General features: G+C 32.8%; 3 protein-coding genes and 1 pseudogene across 3 annotated transcripts; 2 read left to right on the top strand and 2 right to left on the bottom strand.

Annotated features, from left to right (window-relative positions):
* Positions 1-1,095: 1,095 nt before the first annotated feature.
* Positions 1,096-2,477, top strand: LOC125837079 (beta-D-glucosyl crocetin beta-1,6-glucosyltransferase-like). The gene has a single exon (XM_049516226.1). The coding sequence runs from the start codon at positions 1,116-1,118 to the stop codon at positions 2,475-2,477; it is 1,362 nt and encodes a 453-aa protein (XP_049372183.1). The 5' UTR covers positions 1,096-1,115.
* Positions 2,478-7,425: 4,948 nt separating this feature from the next.
* On the top strand, positions 7,426-8,781 carry LOC125836958 (beta-D-glucosyl crocetin beta-1,6-glucosyltransferase-like). The gene has a single exon (XM_049516101.1). It carries the CDS (start codon positions 7,426-7,428, stop codon positions 8,779-8,781), a length of 1,356 nt encoding a protein of 451 aa, XP_049372058.1.
* Positions 8,782-16,488: 7,707 nt separating this feature from the next.
* On the bottom strand, positions 16,489-17,739 carry LOC125837091 (beta-D-glucosyl crocetin beta-1,6-glucosyltransferase-like; annotated as a pseudogene).
* Positions 17,740-18,129: 390 nt separating this feature from the next.
* LOC125836956 (beta-D-glucosyl crocetin beta-1,6-glucosyltransferase-like) lies at positions 18,130-19,434 on the bottom strand. Its single transcript, XM_049516100.1, has one exon. The coding sequence runs from the start codon at positions 19,432-19,434 to the stop codon at positions 18,130-18,132; it is 1,305 nt and encodes a 434-aa protein (XP_049372057.1).
* Positions 19,435-20,186: the final 752 nt, after the last annotated feature.

Below are 20,186 nucleotides of genomic sequence, written 5' to 3'. Positions count from 1 at the left end.
TCATTAATGGGTGGGTCTAGACATTAATTAATTAATAGATATAGTTATGTAGACATTATTGTCCTAACTCCTATTTTTGTTAGGAAAGGATATTTTAATTAAATTGAACATCATCTTAAAATGATACATTCAAAAAAAATTGAGAATAGAAAATAATATGATGATTATTATTATCGATTATTATTGTGATTCATTATAACTTGAACAAAATTCTGAGTCTGTCATTGGTAACCACCTTCTTATAAGAATAACATAAACCTAATTAAACTTAACATAACCAACCCCTTCAAATAAAATAATTGAATTTATATTTTGACTAATTAATTTTAAACTCATTTTTATATATTTTAAACTTTGTGCGAAATCAAACTCACATACATTAAATTTTAAAAAATTATGATGGGTCAAACTAGAACTCGTAAAATAGTTTAGAAACAATCTTTTAAAGTAAAAACCCGAATTTCATATTTAATTTATTGGGTATTTCTATTACTTTCTTGAACTGTACATCTTTTTAAATTGAATACATGCCAAAATATTTTTGATAGTTTATTGAGAAGCGGTGAGAAACTAAAAAAAAAGTCATAAAAATGAATACACCTGACAGAATGAGGTCGTAGTAGTTCGGGGTTGGGGGTTGGATGTTGGGTGCCGGGGTGTGTGTATGTGAATACTCGATACTTCGTAAAATGGTGATAGTTGGGTGTTTTTTAAACATACTCACTAGAAAAAATTTGAGCACAATAATCACGTAGCATGTTATATCAGTATCAAATTATATGATATAGTTTGAATGGATACACCGAAAATCTATCATTACCTACAAAAGTCGCACAACAATTCCCTTTCATAAAACTTGCCTAAATTTTGTACCTTAAAATTTCAAACCAATTACAATCACACAACAAGTCATTTTGCATAAAATCTGGCTAGAAGTCTATAAAATAAAATAAAAAACTCAACAACCAATCACATTAAACAAGGGGCGTGATGAAATAATAATATTCTTTCATTAAGAGATTTCCGATTTAAGCTTTGATATAGGTGTCACCTACTTGTATATTCAATAAATAAGGTAGCCAATGACACCAAACTCCACAAACAAGAACTTGATCATGGGAACACAAGTAACAGAGCATGGTACTAGTAATTTGAGCGTCGTCATGTTCCCATGGTTAGCTTATGGACACATTTCACCATTTCTAAACGTAGCTAAGAAACTCGCGGACAGGGGATTCTTGATTTACCTCTGTTCTACGCCGATAAATCTCAAATCCACCATCAACAAAATCCCTGAAAAATACTCAGAATCAATTCAGCTTATCGAGCTTCACTTACCAGAATTTCCCGAACTTCCTCCTCATTACCATACGACTAATGGTCTCCCGCCCCATCTCAATCACACCCTTAAAAAGGCCCTGAAAATGTCCAAACCAAACTTCTCAAAAATCTTGGAAAATCTGAAACCTGATTTGGTGATTTATGACATATTGCAGCAATGGGCTGAACGTGTCGCGAATGAACACAACATTCCAGCAGTGAGGCTACTAACTGTTGGTGCGACCGTGTTGTCATATTATTTAAACTTTGTAAAGAAACCAGGGGTTGAATTCCCTTTCCCTGCTATTTATATCAGGAAAATTGAACAAGTAAAATTGGGTGAAATGATGGTCAATTCTGCTAAAGATCAAGAACCTGATGACGATGATGAAACAGCTGATGGAACTACACAAATTGCGTTGATGTGTACCTCTAGAATTATAGAGGCCAAATATATAGATTTTATATCTGAATTGAGCAAAATGAAAGTTGTTCCAGTGGGTCTACCAGTCCAAGATTTGATCACTAATGACGCGGACGACAAGGAGCTCATGGATTGGCTAGGAACAAAAGATGAGAATTCAACTGTATTTGTCTCCTTTGGGAGTGAGTATTTCTTGTCAAAAGAAGATATGGAAGAAGTAGCTCTCGGGTTGGAGTTAAGTAATGTTAATTTCATATGGGTCGCAAGATTTCCAAAAGGGGAAGAGCAAAATCTTGAAGATGCTTTACCAAAAGGTTTTCTTGAAAGAATTGGAGAAAGGGGAAGAGTTTTGGACAAATTCGCACCACAACTAAAAATTCTAAATCATTTGAGTACGGGAGGATTTATAAGTCATTGTGGTTGGAATTCAGTAATGGAAAGTATACATTTTGGGGTTCCTATAATTGCCATGCCTATACATTTTGATCAACCAATGAATGCTAGGTTGATCGTAGAATTGGGAGTTGCGGTGGAGATTGTTAGAGATGATGATGGCAAAATTCACAGAGGAGAAATCGTGGAAACTCTTAAAAATGTCATAATAGAGAAAACAGGGGAAAATTTAAGGGCCAAAATGAGAGATATTAGCAAGAATTTGAATTGTATAAGAGGTGAAGAGATGGATGTTGCTGCTCAAGAGCTAATCCAATTTTGTAAGATTAGTACTAATTAACATAATTATATTGTATGTGAGTTCTTTCATGTTCTTGTTGATGGTCAAAATACATTAAGATAATAATAATGAGAAGAAAAAAAAAAGGATGTAACCTATAAATTGATCTTACAATTCAACATTCTCAAATATGATTTGGTTTAGCTTTCAATTCCAATTCTCAATAGTAACAACTAACAAGTATGGCCAAATGTAGACTCAAACAACATCATATGGGACACCTCCGAACAACTTATGTTGTCAGTTATTACTTGATTAAAATTAGCATTTGAAACTTATGATCTAAAACATGCAAACATTATGTGATAACACTAGCTAAGAAAATTATTATAAGACTTATTTTATATTTGTCCTATAAAATAAAATGAAAACATATAATGTTCAATTACATATAACTTGATGTAAGAATCATTTCATATGGATATCTTACTTGAGCTAATTAGAATTTTAAATTGACTACAATCACAAAATTTGGCACTAAAATTCTTAAATTATATTTAACTCGATAACTTCTTCATAATAAATTAATAATCTAATATAGTACTATTATAACCTCTACTAAATGGTAAATGAGTTTATTATGATTAAAAGCTTTTGTCCATTTCGTTTCTAGTTATTTGACTATTTGTAAAGTTATTTAATGCTAAAGGGTAAAATGAAAAAAAAAATACATACAAAATGCTCTTGATTTGATAAATGGGAAAACTAATGTAACGCTCCGAGCCTACACCCTGGACGGGATTGACACTCGAGAACCATTGTTGGCCCCAAGCGAACCCTTGGTCTGGCTAGACTTTCAACGGAAGACTTACTCAATAGAAAATGCACTTAAATACAATCTTAAATAGACATGTCTGAATAGATAACATGAGAATGTTTAGAAATAACATTCAACTTAGCCAAAGAGGCAACTCAAGATTCAACATAAGCCAATAACAAGATAATGACAAAAGAACTAACTAACTGTCTGTGAAGCCTCTAAACTAGGAGGGATGTCGAGACAAGACCCCGATCATCTTAACAACTGAAAATTACTAAAGCAATATAAATAGGGGTCCTCCGGAGGCTCACCACAAGACTCTGCATACTCAACTGGATCAATGAAGCACTGGATGCTGATCCTGGTTACCTGTATCTGCATCATAAAATGATGCAGACCAAATGACATCAGTAGATTGAATGTACAAGCATGCGAGGGGAATTCTAAAACAAGACATAAGCTTGAAAGGAACTGAAAGAACAAACATGGTCTCGACTCAACTCATTTCAATATAAAACAGTATAATAAATGCAGTATAAAGAAAAGATTTAAAATATGGATAACAACTCTGTGTATTTAGAAATACAATAGTAACTTTGTACGTATGCAAGGATACAATGTAAACTCTGAATGTATATAAAAATACAATTAACTCTGTGTATATAAGAGTACAAAATACTTCTATCGGAGTTTCTCTAACCGACAACCATCACTTAAGAGCTATGTGATGATATAACGTCTTGCCTCACGCTGCCAGGGCCGTCCTATACCTTGCCAGGGGTATAGAACTTGACTACTAAGTGAATTCACTAGTCTATGCTAAAAAACACTAAGGAATCATCTAAAAAGTATGACCCTTTTTCAACCCATGATGGCTATATGGTTTATGGGGGCTGGGAGTTGTCTAAACTCTTCCCCATATCGGTGCTCAATACTACTTCCAAAAGTTACTAGCTCATATGTTTAAAAACATAACTTCTTTATGTGATTTGAGATAATTGCCCAAAACTTAGCTCAAAGGCTCACTTGGAAATCAAAGTTTCCTCTCTTGCTTAATTGTGAAAGCATTTACTCTTTACTGAAAACTAGCTCAAAGGCTCTTTTAGAAATCTTTGTTTCCTTTCTTGCTTAAAATGTGAAAACATTTTACTCTTTGGGAATACATAGTCCCGATATACTCTTTTGAAGAAATGTACTCCAAACTTTACTCTTTACTCAACTCAAAACTCAGGTCTTAAAACAAAGTTAAAACATTTGTAAAAGACTTTTTGAATACTCTATGAACTTCTCTTGACTTGGCTCTTAACCTTCCTTGAATTTGAATTTATGGATTCAAGGATTGTGATTTGTGATAGGAAAGATCTCATGATGTTTAAGAGTGTTTTTAGCTAGTTAAACATGAGAAACAATCAAGAAATCACTGTCTGGAAGCAAGTCCGCGACGCAGAGATACATTTAAATATTTGGTCGCGAAATAAATTTTGAGGCAGAAGGGTCCGTGACCTCCCCACTATGTGGAGAGAAATTCCCCATCTTGAGGAACAGGTCCGCGACGCGGACCTGGTACCCAAATTTGCCCGACTTTTTCCTTCTTCAATTTCTAACCCCAATTCACCTAAACTCGGTTCTTGTTCTCAAATTCTCTTTAGATTCAGATACCCCCAACATATACACCAAAATGTAACTCAAACAACTCAAGTAATCAACACTATAACCTCAAGAAACTCCAATCTCAACCCAAATTCAAGAACGAAAGCAATTCAAGAACACATATCAAGAACATTCAAAGTTCCAATCTTTTTCGGAATAATTCACGCTGAAATAAACATGTTTGGCACGTGGGTGAACGAACCCAACGTTATGAAAGTCTCACATACCTCATAGGATCAAATCCTTGACGAAATCCGCAATCAATTCCTCACGAAGATGACGAATCTTGACTTTCCTTTTCTCTTCTCTCTTGAGTTCTTCTCTCTAAAACCCACTACAACAAAAATAACTTTAGCGGCAATAAATATAGACATTAATAAAGAGTGCTAAAGTCTTTACTGGCATTAATTAAGTGCCATTAGAACCAATGTCGCTAAAGGCTTTAGGGACATAACAAAGAGTGCTAATTGCCGCTAAAAATATATATTTAGTGGCAATTAAGAATTAATTGCCGCTAATGATCATTTCTGATGTAGTGACCCTAGCATGAATTTTCGATTGTGCAAATTGAACCAATTCAGTTTTGACCCTAATTAATTCACTAAAAACGAATTAAATCAATTGGGTATGAAAAAGACCATACTACCCTGACTTTCCTTATATATCTAGACAACCCGACTTCCAATGGGCACATATCCCTCATACAAATTCGAAACTGAGCAAACTTGGCGGCATTGGAAAGATAAGTCAAAGATCTTTCCTACGGTATCTTGTAGCACACCTAACTCATTCTGAGCTAGGAGTTATGGTTGTTTGAAGTTGACCCAAAACTCATACTTAATTAGCTTAACCTTGTCAAACTTTCCAAATTTGATTATTTCCAAAAACGGTTTCTTTCTAATTCTAATTCTTTCAAATAGAGAGGTGTTACAACTAAATTGAAATAAATATTTTTAGCAAGAGGGACAACTAAAACGAAACAGAGAGAGCAATTAATATAAGTTTTTTTTACCTCTAATATACCTAATTATTGAGTTAATATCTTAAAAGGTCATTGAAGTATGAAAATTTATCAAGTCATTGAACTTCATTTTATATCAATAAAATCACTCAACTTGAAGCTTTTATCTTCAAAAATCACTCAACAACATTTTTCATTAAATAAATTTAACAAGACATAATAAATTATCAAAAACACATTATGTTTTTTTTTCTAATTTATTATCAAAATAAATTTAACATAACAAATAGAATTATTTTATATGCCATGTAAATATGAATTTCACAAATTGAAATTTTATATTTTCAACCCGCAACACATAAGCCTGCATCATATCCACGTTGCTTCAATATTCATTTTGTGCCACTGTTCGTAAACGATTTTTTTTAGGTCAAAACGTAACAACCATTGTATCCAAACAAAGTGTAAAGTAATACTAAAACCTAAAGGGTAAATGCGAGAGTAGAGTTAAGTAGTTTTAATTGTGTAGGATCTTTATAGTTATAGTCTAATATATAGTGAGTATATTATTATTTTTGTTTGATATTTATGTATGACTATAAATTAAAATAGTAAATTATTATATTTTTAATGGTTTATCGGTTAACCCAATAACCCAATATTAAAAAACCAAAATTGAACCTATGCCGATAACCCAATAATTTTTTTTATAAAACCATTAAATAATCGTAACCCAATAACAATAAACCAACACTTTTTTCGATTCGATTTATCGATCGATTCAATTTTTGCACACCCCAGTAGCAAAACCTAAGTGGACCAACACCTATTAATATTTAATTTTTAGACTTTAGCTAAAAAGGAAATCTAAATGTTTCACATAGCTTTCTCGGCGATAGTTGATTAAGATCCATTTATGGAATCAAATGGATGATGAGATTTAATATTGAGTGGTCATTTAGTGTATAGAAAAAGAAATAGGCGTATTTAATCATATCTAAAGTATTTTTAAAAGATATGAATATTCCTAGAAATGTTGATTGAACTTTTTACCCATTATTAAAAGACTCTACAACAGGTGAATAATAATTGTAAGACAACGTCTCCTACTTTTTTTCTCTTTATGAGGTTAAGGTTTGAGTGGAAAGAGATGGATAATAATTGTAAGACAACGTCTCCTACTTTATTTCTCTTTATTCGTCGTATTTCTTTTTTATACGTCTCTTAAGAAATATTAATTAAAAGAGTTTTTACAATTATTTCACTCTTGTTTATGTATTTCTTTTTTGGATTTTTCTAATGTCGTCAAGATGCAAGTCCAATGAAGTATATATAATTCTTGTAATTTTTCATTTTGTTTTATTTTTCTCTTTATGAGGTGACAATTCGAGTAGAAAAAGAAGCATGAAAAAGATGGATAGGAATTGTAAAACAACTTTTATTACTCTGTCTGTCTTAAGTCATTCATCATGTTTCTTTTTTACACGTCTAACGATCCCGTTTTGTTGTCATCTCTCTTGTATTTTCAATAAATAAGGTTGTCAATGACACCAAACTCCACAAACAAGAACTTGATCATGGGAACACAAGTTACTACTACTTTGAGGTTACTTATGTTCCCATGGTTAGCTTATGGACACATTTCGCCATTTCTAAGCGTAGCCAAGAAACTCGCGGACAGGGGATTCTTGATTTACCTATGTTCTACTCCGATTAATCTCAAATCCACCATCAACAAAATCCCTGAAAAGTATGCTGATTTGATTCACCTTATCGAACTTCACTTACCAGAATTACCCGAACTTCCTCCTCATTACCATACAACTAATGGTCTCCCACCCCATCTCAATCACACCCTTAAAAAGGCCCTGAAAATGTCCAAACCAAACTTGTCAAAAATCTTGCAAAATCTGAAACCTGATTTGGTGATTTATGACATAATGCAGCAATGGGCTGAACACGTCGCGAATGAACACAACATTCCAGCAGTGAGGCTACTAACTTTCAGTGCAGCTGTGACTTCGTATTTTGTCAACTTAGTAAAGAAACCAGGAGTTGAATTCCCTTTCCCTGATATTTATCTCAGGAAAATTGAACAAGTAAAATTGGGTGAAATGTTGGAAAAATCTGCTAAAGATCAAGAACCCGATGATGAAGAACGTTTAGTGGATGGATATATACAAATTGCGCTTATATGTACCTCTAGAACTATAGAGGCCAAATACATAGATTTTCTTTCTGAATTGAGCAATATGAAAATTGTTCCAGTTGGTCCACCAGTCCAAGATCCAATCACTAATGACGCGGACGACATGGAGCTCATGGATTGGCTAGGAACAAAAGATGAGAATTCAACTGTTTTTGTCTCCTTTGGGAGTGAGTATTTCTTGTCAAAAGAAGATATGGAAGAAGTAGCTTTCGGGTTGGAGTTAAGTATTGTTAATTTCATATGGGTTGTAAGATTTCCAAAAGGGAAAGAGCAAAATCTCGAAGATGCTTTACCAAAAGGTTTTCTTGAAAGAATTGGAGAAAGGGGAAAAGTTTTGGACAAATTCGCACCACAACTAAGAATTCTAAATCATACAAGTACGGGAGGATTTATAAGTCATTGTGGTTGGAATTCAGTAATGGAAAGTATAGATTTCGGGGTTCCTATAATTGCCATGCCTATGCATCTTGATCAACCAATGAATGCTAGGTTGATCGTAGAATTGGGAGTTGCGGTGGAGATTGTTAGAGATGATGATGGGAAAATTCACAAAGGAGAAATCGCGGAAACTATTAAAAATGTCATAACAGAGAAAACAGGGGAAAAATTGAGGGGCAAAATGAGAGATATTAGCAAGAATTTAAAATGTACAAGAGGTGAAGAGATGGATGTTGCTGCTGAAGAGCTCATCAATTTTCTTAACAACAGTGCTAAGTTGAATTAATGTCATATTTTATAATTCAATTATATTGTGTGTGAGTTGTTTCTTGTTCTAGTTGATCTTCGAAATATGATGAAGTTGAAATAATGAGAAAAAAATATATAGTATATTCAATCACTTATTTTACACATCTTTTAAGAAATATTGATTAAAAAGATTTTAAAATCATTCTACTCTTATTCACATTTTTTTATTTGAATATTTCTAATGTCATCCAGATGCAGGAGTTAATATCTTATAAGGTTAGTGAACTATGAAAAATTATCTAGAAAAGTCATTGATATAAAATAAAGTTTAGTGACTTTGTTAGATAATTTGTCATAGTTTAATGACTTTTTAAGATATTAACTCGGATGTAAGTGCAATGAAGTTTAATTCTTCTTTATCAATATTTTTTCTTGTTTTTTTTTTCTCTTTATGAGGTGAAGGTTTAAGTAGAATTAGAAGCATGAAAGAGATAGCTAAGAATTGTTAGACAATTCCTAATACTCTATTTGTCTTAAATTATTTGTCCTTTTTTTTATACGTCTCTTAACAAATATTAATTAAATTTGTTATCTTTATGAGGTGAAGGTTCAAGACTTCAAGGAGAAAAAGAAGCATGAAAGAGACGGATAACAATTCTAAGACAACTTCTACTACTAGGTCCGTCTTAAATTATAACTCGGATTCTTTTACACGTTTCTTAAGAAATGATCATTAGAAAGGTTTGAAAATTATTTTACTTTTATTTAGGTGTTTCTTATTTGAACTAGGTGAGAAATTCTAATTTCTTACTTTAAAATTAATTTTAAAATTATCTTATTTATTTTCTGAGTCAACACAATTTGTTTCTCTTTGATAGAGTTCGAGTATGTTTGCCATGTAATTGCTCAAGAAAGATTATAGAGTCAAAATTTTGTATGTGATAACTTTTTTTTATAGCTCATAGGTCTTTTAGTTAATTGAGAGAGGGCCTTTTGGTTGAGAATAAGTTATTTCGAGATAATTATTCAAGATAAGTTATTCCATCATGTATGTGAGATAATTATCTAATCACTATGATATAAATTGTGGGATAAATATTTTATGGACTACCTAATACCTCAAACCAAAATACAGAATAAAATAATCATGTATGTTATCCATGAATTATTATACCTTATACCTCACACCAAACGACTCATAAGTCTTTATAACGGAAATATAATCCTAATAAACTTTAACTTTGTAATATTAATTAGGTGCAAACATTATTACATATTTTACCAGTATAATAATTTTTTATATGAAAACAAATTCTAAAATAAATATTTATTGACATTGTGATACTGCTTTACTATAATCCTTTTTAATATTTTTAATTTGTTAAAATTAGTTGTGTTATATTATTATTATGCTCGTTTGTTCTTTACCTTATTATCTAGAGTGCGTTTTCATGTATCAATACAAAGATAATTTTGACATTTGATATCAATGGCGAGATTTTGTTCACTACATTTAATTTTGCTCCTCAATTGTTAGTGTGATGGTGAGTTATCATATTCCTCTTTAAGTAACTTTTAATCTTAAAAAGATTATGTTATTTTTAAAAATTTCGTACTTAATAATATAGCATGCACACAATAATTTTATTTATATATATTGATATTCAGTTGTTCAATTTCTCCTATTTAATTCACAGTATTTTATTTTATTTTTGAAGGCTAGGTATTGTGTTCATTTGTTGGTGCGTGCATGAGAGCTTGGTAAATTATTTGATTTATAATGGCAAATGCAACATATTTTCTTTGACAACGACAATGCCAATTCATAAATATAGTGTAAACCAACATTAGAGAGAAGTGAAGATCAATGCATAACGTTTGACTAAATACAATATCATAATTTTATTCTTTAAGTTATATTAAGGATGTACCACAATACTAACTTATTGATCGTATTTTAATTTTTAATTCATAATTCAATGTGTACGGTGTAGCTACTTTTAGATGTATAATGATTAACCACTATAAGATCAGAGACGAATCTAGGATTAGAAGACGATGGAGGCACTACTAAAGGCGGATGTGGGTTAGTCGAAGCATCGACATTTCAACGAAAATGTATGAATATAAATTTAAAAAATCTAACATAATCGAGTGTATACTTTGATATTGCTTGTTCGATTCTCACTTGAGCTTTTTTAATACCCTTAGGGTGTGTTTGGTATGAAGGAAAATGTTTTCCTAGAAAATGTTTTCCTAGAAAACAAGTTGATTTTTGACTTATTTTCTCATGTTTGGTTGGTGAGTAGAAAATATTTTCCGGAAAAGATTTTTAGTGTTTAATTTATGAATGATTTTTTTTTTTTTTGAGAAATATCTTTTATTTTTACTAGGGTAGAAAATATTTTTTAAAAACATAACTTAAATTTTTTTGGGGGTGGGTTGAGGGTAGGGGTGAAAAATTGAATTTTTGAAGTTGAAAATATTTTTTAAAAACAAACTTAAAATTTTTTTTTTTTGGGGGGGGGGCTGGTAGGGGGTCGAGGGTAGGGGTGAAATTTTGAAATTGAAAATATTTTTAAAATGAAATTTTGAAGTTGAAAATATTTTTTAAAAACAAACTTAAATTTTTTTTTTTGGGGGAGGGGGGGGCTGGTAGGGGGTGGGTGGGTGGGGGGTCGAGGGTAGGGGTGAAAAAATGAAATTTTGAAATCGAAAATATTTTTAAAAATAAACTTGAATTTTTTTTTTTGGGGGGTGGGGGGCTGGGTAAGAGGTGGGTTGGGGGGGGGGGGGGTCAAGGGTAGCGTGAAAAAATGAAATTTTGAAGTTGAAAATATTTTTTAAAAACAAATTTAAAATTTTTTTTTGGGGGGGTGGGTAGGAGGTGCGTGAGGGCGGGTAAAAAAAATTGAATTTAAAAACAAGCTTTAAATTTTATTTTTGGGGAAGGGGGGGGGGGGTTGGTTGGGGGGCTGGTTTGAGGGTAGGGACAAAATAAATTGATTTTTTCAACAATTTTTTTTTTTAATTGGAAGTTGGAAGAGAGTTTTGGAAAATGTTTTCCTTAAGTTTTGAAGGGAAGTCATTTTCCTTAAATTTGAGGAAAATGAGTTGATTTGGAAAACATTTAACCCAACCAAACATGAGAAAACTGGAAAACATTTTCCTTCATACCAAACACACCCTTAGTGTCTACTTTAAGATTGCTAGTTCGAATCTCGAACTCGGGAAACACGAATTGCTAAGAAGCACAACGACCAGGTGTTGGACCACTACATCAACTCAACTTATATGTTTTACCGTGCACATTTAATTATATAATTGTTGACACCCAATTTTGACCCTCCCCGATAATAATTAATTTCTGAGTTTCTTAATTTTCAAATGATTTAAAATAATTGGCTTTATAAAATTCAAAATATTTTTCAAGTTAGTTTTAAATGGTTTGTCACTTTTTATAATTTTTAAATAATATGTGTATACTTTTGAACTTTATAAATATTCAAAAATCGTCTCACAATATTTTGTTTAACAGATATTTGGTTAGTTTGTTTAGTTATTTAATAGTTTACAATTTTGAGTTCATTAGTTAATTTATAATTAAGTTAATTATTATATAGTTATGTGTCTAATTAGTATATTTTATGAATGTTCGAAAATTGTCTCAAAAAGATTTTAGCTTTATTTAAACATTTGGTTATTTAGTCGTTTATATTGTTAAGTTAATTAGTTTATAATTAAGTTAATTATTTTATTTCATTAAAATTAAAGAGCTCATGAATTAATTATATTAATCCGTACTTTTTGAACTCTAGCCGATCTTATTGTTACATCTTTAATCTTCAGTTGGTTTTAATTTAGATTGGTATGGCCAATTTAAAGTCAATTCTATCTTGATGAATTTTTAAAGACCAACTTTGGGCCAGATTCAGCCCCTTTCCAGCAACCCATTTCTCCTCAAACCCAATTCCTCAATTCCCTTTTTTCCAATTCATACGTACAGCAACTCCAAAATAACACAACATTCAATTACTCCCAGCCCACCCTTAATTAACCGACCCGACCCAGCCCATAAAACAAAAGAAAAACCCATTCATACAATACAATACATTTAACAGACCCATACACACATACAGTACCAGCCGACCCCACTCCCAGCGTCTTCCCCAAACTTGAGCAGAAACTCCAGACGCAAACCCAGCGAAACCATGACCCTGTACGCGCCCCATCTTCTCCAACGCGTGAGCGACGCGAGCAACGGCTCCAAGCGACGTCGACTTTCCGTCAAATACACGGAAAGCAATAGAGGCGTGAGCGAGCCAGTCCTAGTACACTGCGATTTTTGTTCCTTCTCCAACGTCCTTTTCGCTACAGGCACGCGTATTTCCCCTTTCCTCTTCCGGAATAGGGCGAAAATCTCAGAAAAGGGTGTCTCACCTAAAATGGTGAAAGAAGTTTTGAGTTTTGAATTTTCGAAGGGCTTTGAATCCGAATTTTTCATCCGTTTTTCCCCCCCAAAATCGAACCCGATCTCCTTCTATATATTCCTTTTTTTTTCGTTTCATCGGGGGGGATTTTTTTTTTGGATTCTTTGGAATTGGAAAAATTTGCGTTAGAGACAATCGTTTGAGAGAACAGTGGAAAATTGGGAGTGGGAGAAAAGGTTGGAAAATACAGTGAGAGGGACACAAGAAAAAACTAAAACTACAGAATATAAATAGAAAAAATTATATAGAGTGTTAGTGTTAGTATTGCTGAAGTTTCTGGGTTATTTCTTTGCAATCCGAGTTCTCCGTTGGAATTTCTCACTAGTGGTGGAGATAGCGCTTCTTCTAGCTCATTTCGTCCCGATTCGCTGCCCAGGAATAGGTAAATTCTTTCTTTCTAAATCTTTGGTTCATTTAATTCCTAGTTGTTTTTATCTATTCTGTCTCAAGTGTTCTTGGCTGTTCTTTCCTTTTTTTTTATAGTTCTCATAGTTAAGTCAGTTTGAGGATTGGTGATGGTCTCTGCTATTTTGGTACTATGTTTTCTTTAGATTTCTTAAATATCTGTTGAACGCACTTTGTTATAATTTGCTCTCTCTTGTTCGAGTTCGGTTGTTGTTTCATTGTGAATATAAGGATTAATGTGGTTTGTCCCAGGTTTGTGAAGTATTAGTTTAGATATGTGTTCTGTTTCGAGAGTTTTTTTTTCGGCAACCATGATTCTGAGCTTTATGTTTGGCTCGTTTGAGTTCGTAGTCATTGTTCACTTTCTGCCTATTATGGTTCGACTTCATCCTTATTCTCTCATAATAGCCTAAACTTTTCTCTAAGTCCAACTCTTTCTTGTAATTTGGACCTAACTCAGATTTTTGCTCGTTTAAACTAAAACATAGTCATGTTCTGATTTAAGTGCAAATCCCGTATCACGAGTTCATTTCAAGACTTTGGTTATTTAAATTTCTACTTTATATGCACTCTTTATGTGGTTAAAAAAAAAAAAAAAAAAAAAAAAAAAATTTAGAAAATAAAATAAAATTTGGTGGTTCCATTTTTGTTTGAAAATAATGTTTGATTTAATTTAAATAGTTTTGTTAGTAATGAAGGGGTTAAATTTCGAACATGGGCTGAAAATGCATAATTTAGACTTCGTTAGTTTATACATCTCTAAAATCTGGTTCACACGAATTTAGCATTAAAGCTTATAAGAATTTGGCGCTTATCTCGGTCGCTTACGATTCTTTTAATGTATGAAAACGAGACCTCAATTATGTCAGGATGCCCTCTTTGAAAGTTGCTTCGTGGTGACAAATTCACTTTCTTATTCGGTGTGAGCTATTAGTACCAATTCTTTCCAGCCAATGTTATTCTTTTAGTGCTATGTGAGTTGTTTGGTGAAATTGAAATTATGAATACATTTTAAAGCTTGAGTCTTGCCCATGATAAATCTAGAATATAGGTTCATCAAGCTTGTTTTGTTTTCCCTTTTGAGTGTTTTCAACAGAAAGTACTTCCCCTTAAATTTATGGCATATTCTGTTGGCTTATTTAGAGAATAAGTTCTTTTAGTGGGAATCCTTTCTAGCTTGATTCCATCTCTCAAAATCATTTGAAGTATGTGAACAACATTCCATGAATTTGTTGATGACTAGTGTGCAAGTATCTCATCATCCTTAAATACGATCTTACTTTTATTGTTGTACTTGTGGATCTATGTTTTCACCCCTCGCCTTGCTGCTCTTTTATGTTAAGAATAAATGAGACGTTATTTTGCATCCTACCCTTTACTGACAATAATAAGATTGCTTAGGTTCAGATTCTATATCCTTCTACTTATATTAATTCATCCTTTCCTTCCTTTACATGTGACTTTGGTCGAGTCTACTTTGGACTCCATACTTGCATTTCCTCGTTGGGCCACGGAGGCCAAATTCTGTTCTTTTGAGTCGGCCAACCATGAGTAATCGAAGAACGTGTTTCTGAGAGTCGGTGTACAGGTGTTCGAAAACAAAAATGCAAGGATGAGAAGTAGAAATGGGCCCAAAGTCCTCCTTGAATTTTCAGCTTTGTTTTTGTGTTGTAATTAGGCCTAAGCCTTTTATTTTATTTTATCTATTTTTGTGATTATCTGTTAGTTATTAGGACAGGTACAAACGGCAAATAGGCCAAAGGCCCAAAATGAAATAGGCCCAAATACTGGTCCAGGCGGACAGGAAAACCAGACTTGGGCCCAAACTTTCTTTCCCTATCTCATTTATTGGTTATTACGTGCTTTATATGTTAAATTAACCTCAAGGTTTTAAAAATTCAAATCCCCACAAAACACCCATTTTGAATTAATTACTTAACCAAATTATTCATCTCTTACTTGACTTAATAAATAAATAAATAAGTATTTTTACAAAATATTTCGCTTAAATAATAGGTCAATATTTCCTTTTTCCCTTTTTTAAAACGATTCTAACTATAAAAATTGTTCAATTCAAATTGAGTTAAACTACTTTAGCCAAATAAATTAATTGTCGGATAACCGCATTAGCGGATATTCTAGGTGCTTTAAAAAACCTTCCTAGAATATTAATAGGAACCTCGAACCCCCTTAATGGTTTTCAATAGGTTTACTGTTTTAATCTTTTAAAAATAATAGTTTTCTTGATTTTTCTTAAAAATTAAGTGGCGACTCTAAACCAGTCTAAAATATATTTTCCAAATAAAACAATAATCCTTATTTAAGAATATACACGTATATACACAAAATAATTCCGAAGTGAACGAGTGCACGTGCACCCACACCCTCAAAGGTGGGTCCGCCTCTATATAAGATAACACGGGACTTGAGAATTCATATTGAAAGCTATAGAGATAATGATCAAAAACACATTTGAATCATCAATTTTACGTAGGTTTAACACACCAACTACCAAATGTTCCCTTTTTCATTTTTCTACCAAAACTATTATCATATATGTGTTAAAAACACACCTAGTTGAGTAGATAGTGATAGTTCAATCACGAAAAAAGAAAAAACTGATAGTTGGCCTAATCAACTTCAGATGTGTTTTAATATATAGATGGTGATAATTCATGTAAAAATTAAACAAAGTCATATTTTGAGAATGTAGAATTGTAGGATCAATTTATAAGTTGCATCCTATTCATTTTATTTTTTTTCATTATTTCAACCTCCATATATTTTGAAGACAAACAAAGCACCTCACATACAATATTATTTTGTTAATTGAATCACAACATACCACATTATTTGTACTTATTACTATTCCTACAAAGTTGAATTAGTTCTTCAGCAGCAGCATTCATCTCTTCCTCTCTTATAGATTTCAAATTCTTGCTGATATCTCTCACTTTGCCCCTCAAAATTTCCCCTGTTTCCCCTGTTATGACATCTTTAAGAGTTTCCGCGATTTCTCCTCTGTGAATATTCCCATCATCATCTCTAACGATTTCCATCGCGACTCCCAATTCAACTATCAACTTAGCATTTATTGGTTGATCATTATGCATAGGCATTGCTATTATAGGAACCCCAAAATCTAAACTTTCCATTACTGAATTCCATCCACAATGACTTATAAATCCTCCGGTACTCGGATGATTTAGAATTCTTGATTGTGGTGCAAATTTGTCCAAAACTCTTCCCCTTTCTCCAATTCTTTCAAGAAAACGTTTTGGCAATACATCTTCAAGATTTTGCTCTTCACCTTTCGGAAATCTTGCAACCCATATGAAATTAACATTACTTAACTCCAACCCGAAAGCTACTTCTTCCATATCTTCTCTTGACAAGAAATACTCACTTCCAAAGCAGACAAAAACAGTTGAATTCTCATCTTTTGTTCCTAACCAATCCATGAGCTCCATGTCGTCAGCACATTAGCCTCGATAGTTCTAGACGTACACATCAACATGATTTGCATATTTCCCTCAGCTAGACGATCCTCTTCATTAGGTTCTTTCTCGAACATTTCCCTCATCTTTACTTGCTCAACTTTCGGGAGATAAATAGCAGGGAAAGGGAATTCAACCCCTGGATTCTTTAGAAAGGTGAAAAAATACGAAAACAGAGCTGCACCCGAAGTTAGGATCTTGACTACTGGAATGTTGTGTTCATTTACGACGTGTTCAGCCCACGGCTGCAATATGTCGTAAATCACCAAATCAGGTTTCAGATTTTGCAAGATTTTGGAGAAGTTTGGTTTGGACATTTTCAGGGCCTTATGAAGGGTGTGATTGAGATGGGGTGGGAGACCATTGGTAGTATGGTAATGAGGAGGAAGTTCAGGCAATTCAGGTAAGTGAAGTTCGATAAAAATGAATTGATTCAGAGTATTTTTCAGGGATTTTCTTGATGATGGATTCGAGATTGATTAGCGTAGAACAGAGGTAAATCAAGAATCCCCTGTCCGTGAGTTGCTTGGCTATGTTTAGAAATGGAGAAATGTGTCCATAAGCCAACCATGGAAACATCAGTACCCTCAAATTAGTAGCCATGATCAAAATCTTGAAATAAGTTGATTTGTGATTCTCTATATATAGAGTGAAGTGAGAGATAGAGGACAAAACACAAGTCTAAAAGAATTTAACAAGGATTTGACTTGTATATGCAATCCATAGATTGGATTGATACATCTTTGCCAAATAATTATTTAGCAAATAGGAGTCAAAAATAATTTATAGTTATTAGTCAAAGTATATTTTGGGAGGAAATTCTTATTAACTCACATCTCTCTTCAAATTATTTTTGAGTAAAAGATATTTAATACTGTCTTGGTCCACTTTTAGTTGTCATGGTTTACTTTTTTAAAATCAAACTATAAAAACTTTGACTAACATTTTACATGTAACTTTTCATCATCATATTGATATGCAAAATATTGTAGTTTATAATACTTTTATAATACAAAGTTGAATCAGCACTTCAGCAGCAGTATCCATCTCTTCACCTCTTATAGATTTCAAATTCTTGCTGATATCTCTAACTTTGCCCCTCAAATTTTCCCCTGTTTTCCCTGTTATGACATCTTTAAGAGTTTCCGCGATTTCTCCTCTGTGAATTTTCCCAGCATCATCTCTAACAATCTCTACGGCGACTCCCAATTCTACTATCAACCTAGCGTTTGATGGTTGATCATACTGTATAGGCATAGCTATTATAGGAACCCCAAAATCTACACTTTCCATTACTGAATTCCAACCACAATGACTTATAAATCCTCCCGTACTCGGATGATTTAGAATTCTTGGCTGTGGTGCAAATTTGTCCAAAACTCTTCCCCTTTCTCCAATTCTTTCAAGAAAACCCTTTGGCAATGTATCTTCAAGATTTTGGTCTTCCCCTTTTGGAAATCTTGCAACCCATATGAAATTAACATTACTTAACTCCAACCCGAAAGCTACTTCTTCCATATCTTCTTTTGACAAGAAATACTCACTCCCAAAGGAGACGAAAACAGTTGAATTCTCATCTTTTGTTCCTAGCCAATCTATGAGCTCCATATCGTCCGCGTCATTAGTGATTGGATCTTGGACTGGTGGACCAACTGGAACAACTTTCCAATTGCTCAATTCAAGGCAATAATCAATATATTTGGCTTCTATAGTTGTAGAAGTACTCATCAACATGATTTGCATATTCCCATCCACTAAACGATCCTCGAAATCTTTAGCATACATTTTTTCTTGTTCAATTTTGCTGAGATTAATCGCGGGGAATGGGAATACAGCCTCTGGTTTCTTTACTAAGTAAAAAAGATACGAAAACACAGCTGCACCAAAAGTTATGAGCTTGACAGCTGGAATGTTCTGTTCATTCGCGACGTGTTCAGCCCATTGCTGCAACATGTCATAAATCACCAAATCAGGTTTCAGATTTTGCAAGATTTTCGAGAAGTTTGGTTTGGACATTTCCAGGGCCTTATGAAGGGTGTTATTGAGATGGGGCGGGAGACCATTGGTAGTATGGTATTGAGGAGGAAGTTCGGGTAATTCTGGTAAGTGAAGTTCGATAAGGTGAATCGAATCAGCATACTTTTCAGGGATTTTCTTGATGGTGGATTTGAGATTTATCGGTGTAGAACAGAGGTAAATCAAGAATCCCCTGTCCGCGAGTTTCTTGGCTACGTTTAGAAATGGAGAAATGTGTCCATAAGCTAACCATGGAAACATGAGTACCTTCAAAGTAGCCATGATCAAAGTATTGAAAAGACACTAAATTTGTGATTCTAAATGAGAGATGGGCCCTTTGGTGGCATTGGATGCCTTATTTATAAGAGATAGAATTGACATAATTAGATTGAAAATTAATATGTTTTTGCCAAATAATTATTTGGCAAATGAAAGTCAAAAGAATTGACATTTAAGAGTCAAAGTGTGGAAATTCTTATTACTCACATAATAAAGAATTATCTCTCTCCTTAAAAGTAGCAAAAGATATTTAATTAAGACTATTTTGACACTATATACAGATTATTTTCCCCATCTATTTGGCATTTGCTAGAAGCTATGATGAAAAACTCAATAAATATCCACGTAACAAATTTGTATACATCTGTTTGTATTAGTATTCAAATACTAATTTGTATTTGTCAAATAGATTTGTATTGGACACATTCACTGGTATTCATTGGCCAATATTCATCTAATAAATTTGTATGGCTTTCTTTAGGTCAAAATTGATATCCATTAGTTCGTATTCACCTAACAAATATGTATACATTTTTATAAATTGAGGTTCATATTCATTGGTATGTATTCATCTAATAGATATACATTTGCTTGCACTACCAATTTTATAATCTCACATTGTTATCTATCGGTCCGTATTCATTAATAAATTTGTATACATTTGATTGAGACAAAATTAATATTCATTATCAAATCTAATCAACGAAATTTAATATTTTACCAAAATGTCATTAATAAATAAATCATATAAGTAC

Source organism: Solanum verrucosum, unplaced genomic scaffold (assembly GCF_900185275.1).
Source record: "Solanum verrucosum unplaced genomic scaffold, falcon-dt-bn FXZP01000165.1, whole genome shotgun sequence".
NCBI classification, from domain to species: Eukaryota; Viridiplantae; Streptophyta; class Magnoliopsida; order Solanales; family Solanaceae; genus Solanum; species Solanum verrucosum.
This window is presented reverse-complemented; position numbering and strand designations above follow the sequence as displayed.

What these genes read in the sequence shown, in the direction of transcription:
- LOC125837079 (XM_049516226.1), top strand. Translation starts at nt 1,116, where the DNA reads ATGGGAACACAAGTAACAGAGCATGGTACTAGTAATTTGAGCGTCGTC.
- LOC125836958 (XM_049516101.1), top strand. Translation starts at nt 7,426, where the DNA reads ATGGGAACACAAGTTACTACTACTTTGAGGTTACTTATGTTCCCATGG.
- LOC125836956 (XM_049516100.1), bottom strand. Translation starts at nt 19,434, where the DNA reads ATGGCTACTTTGAAGGTACTCATGTTTCCATGGTTAGCTTATGGACAC.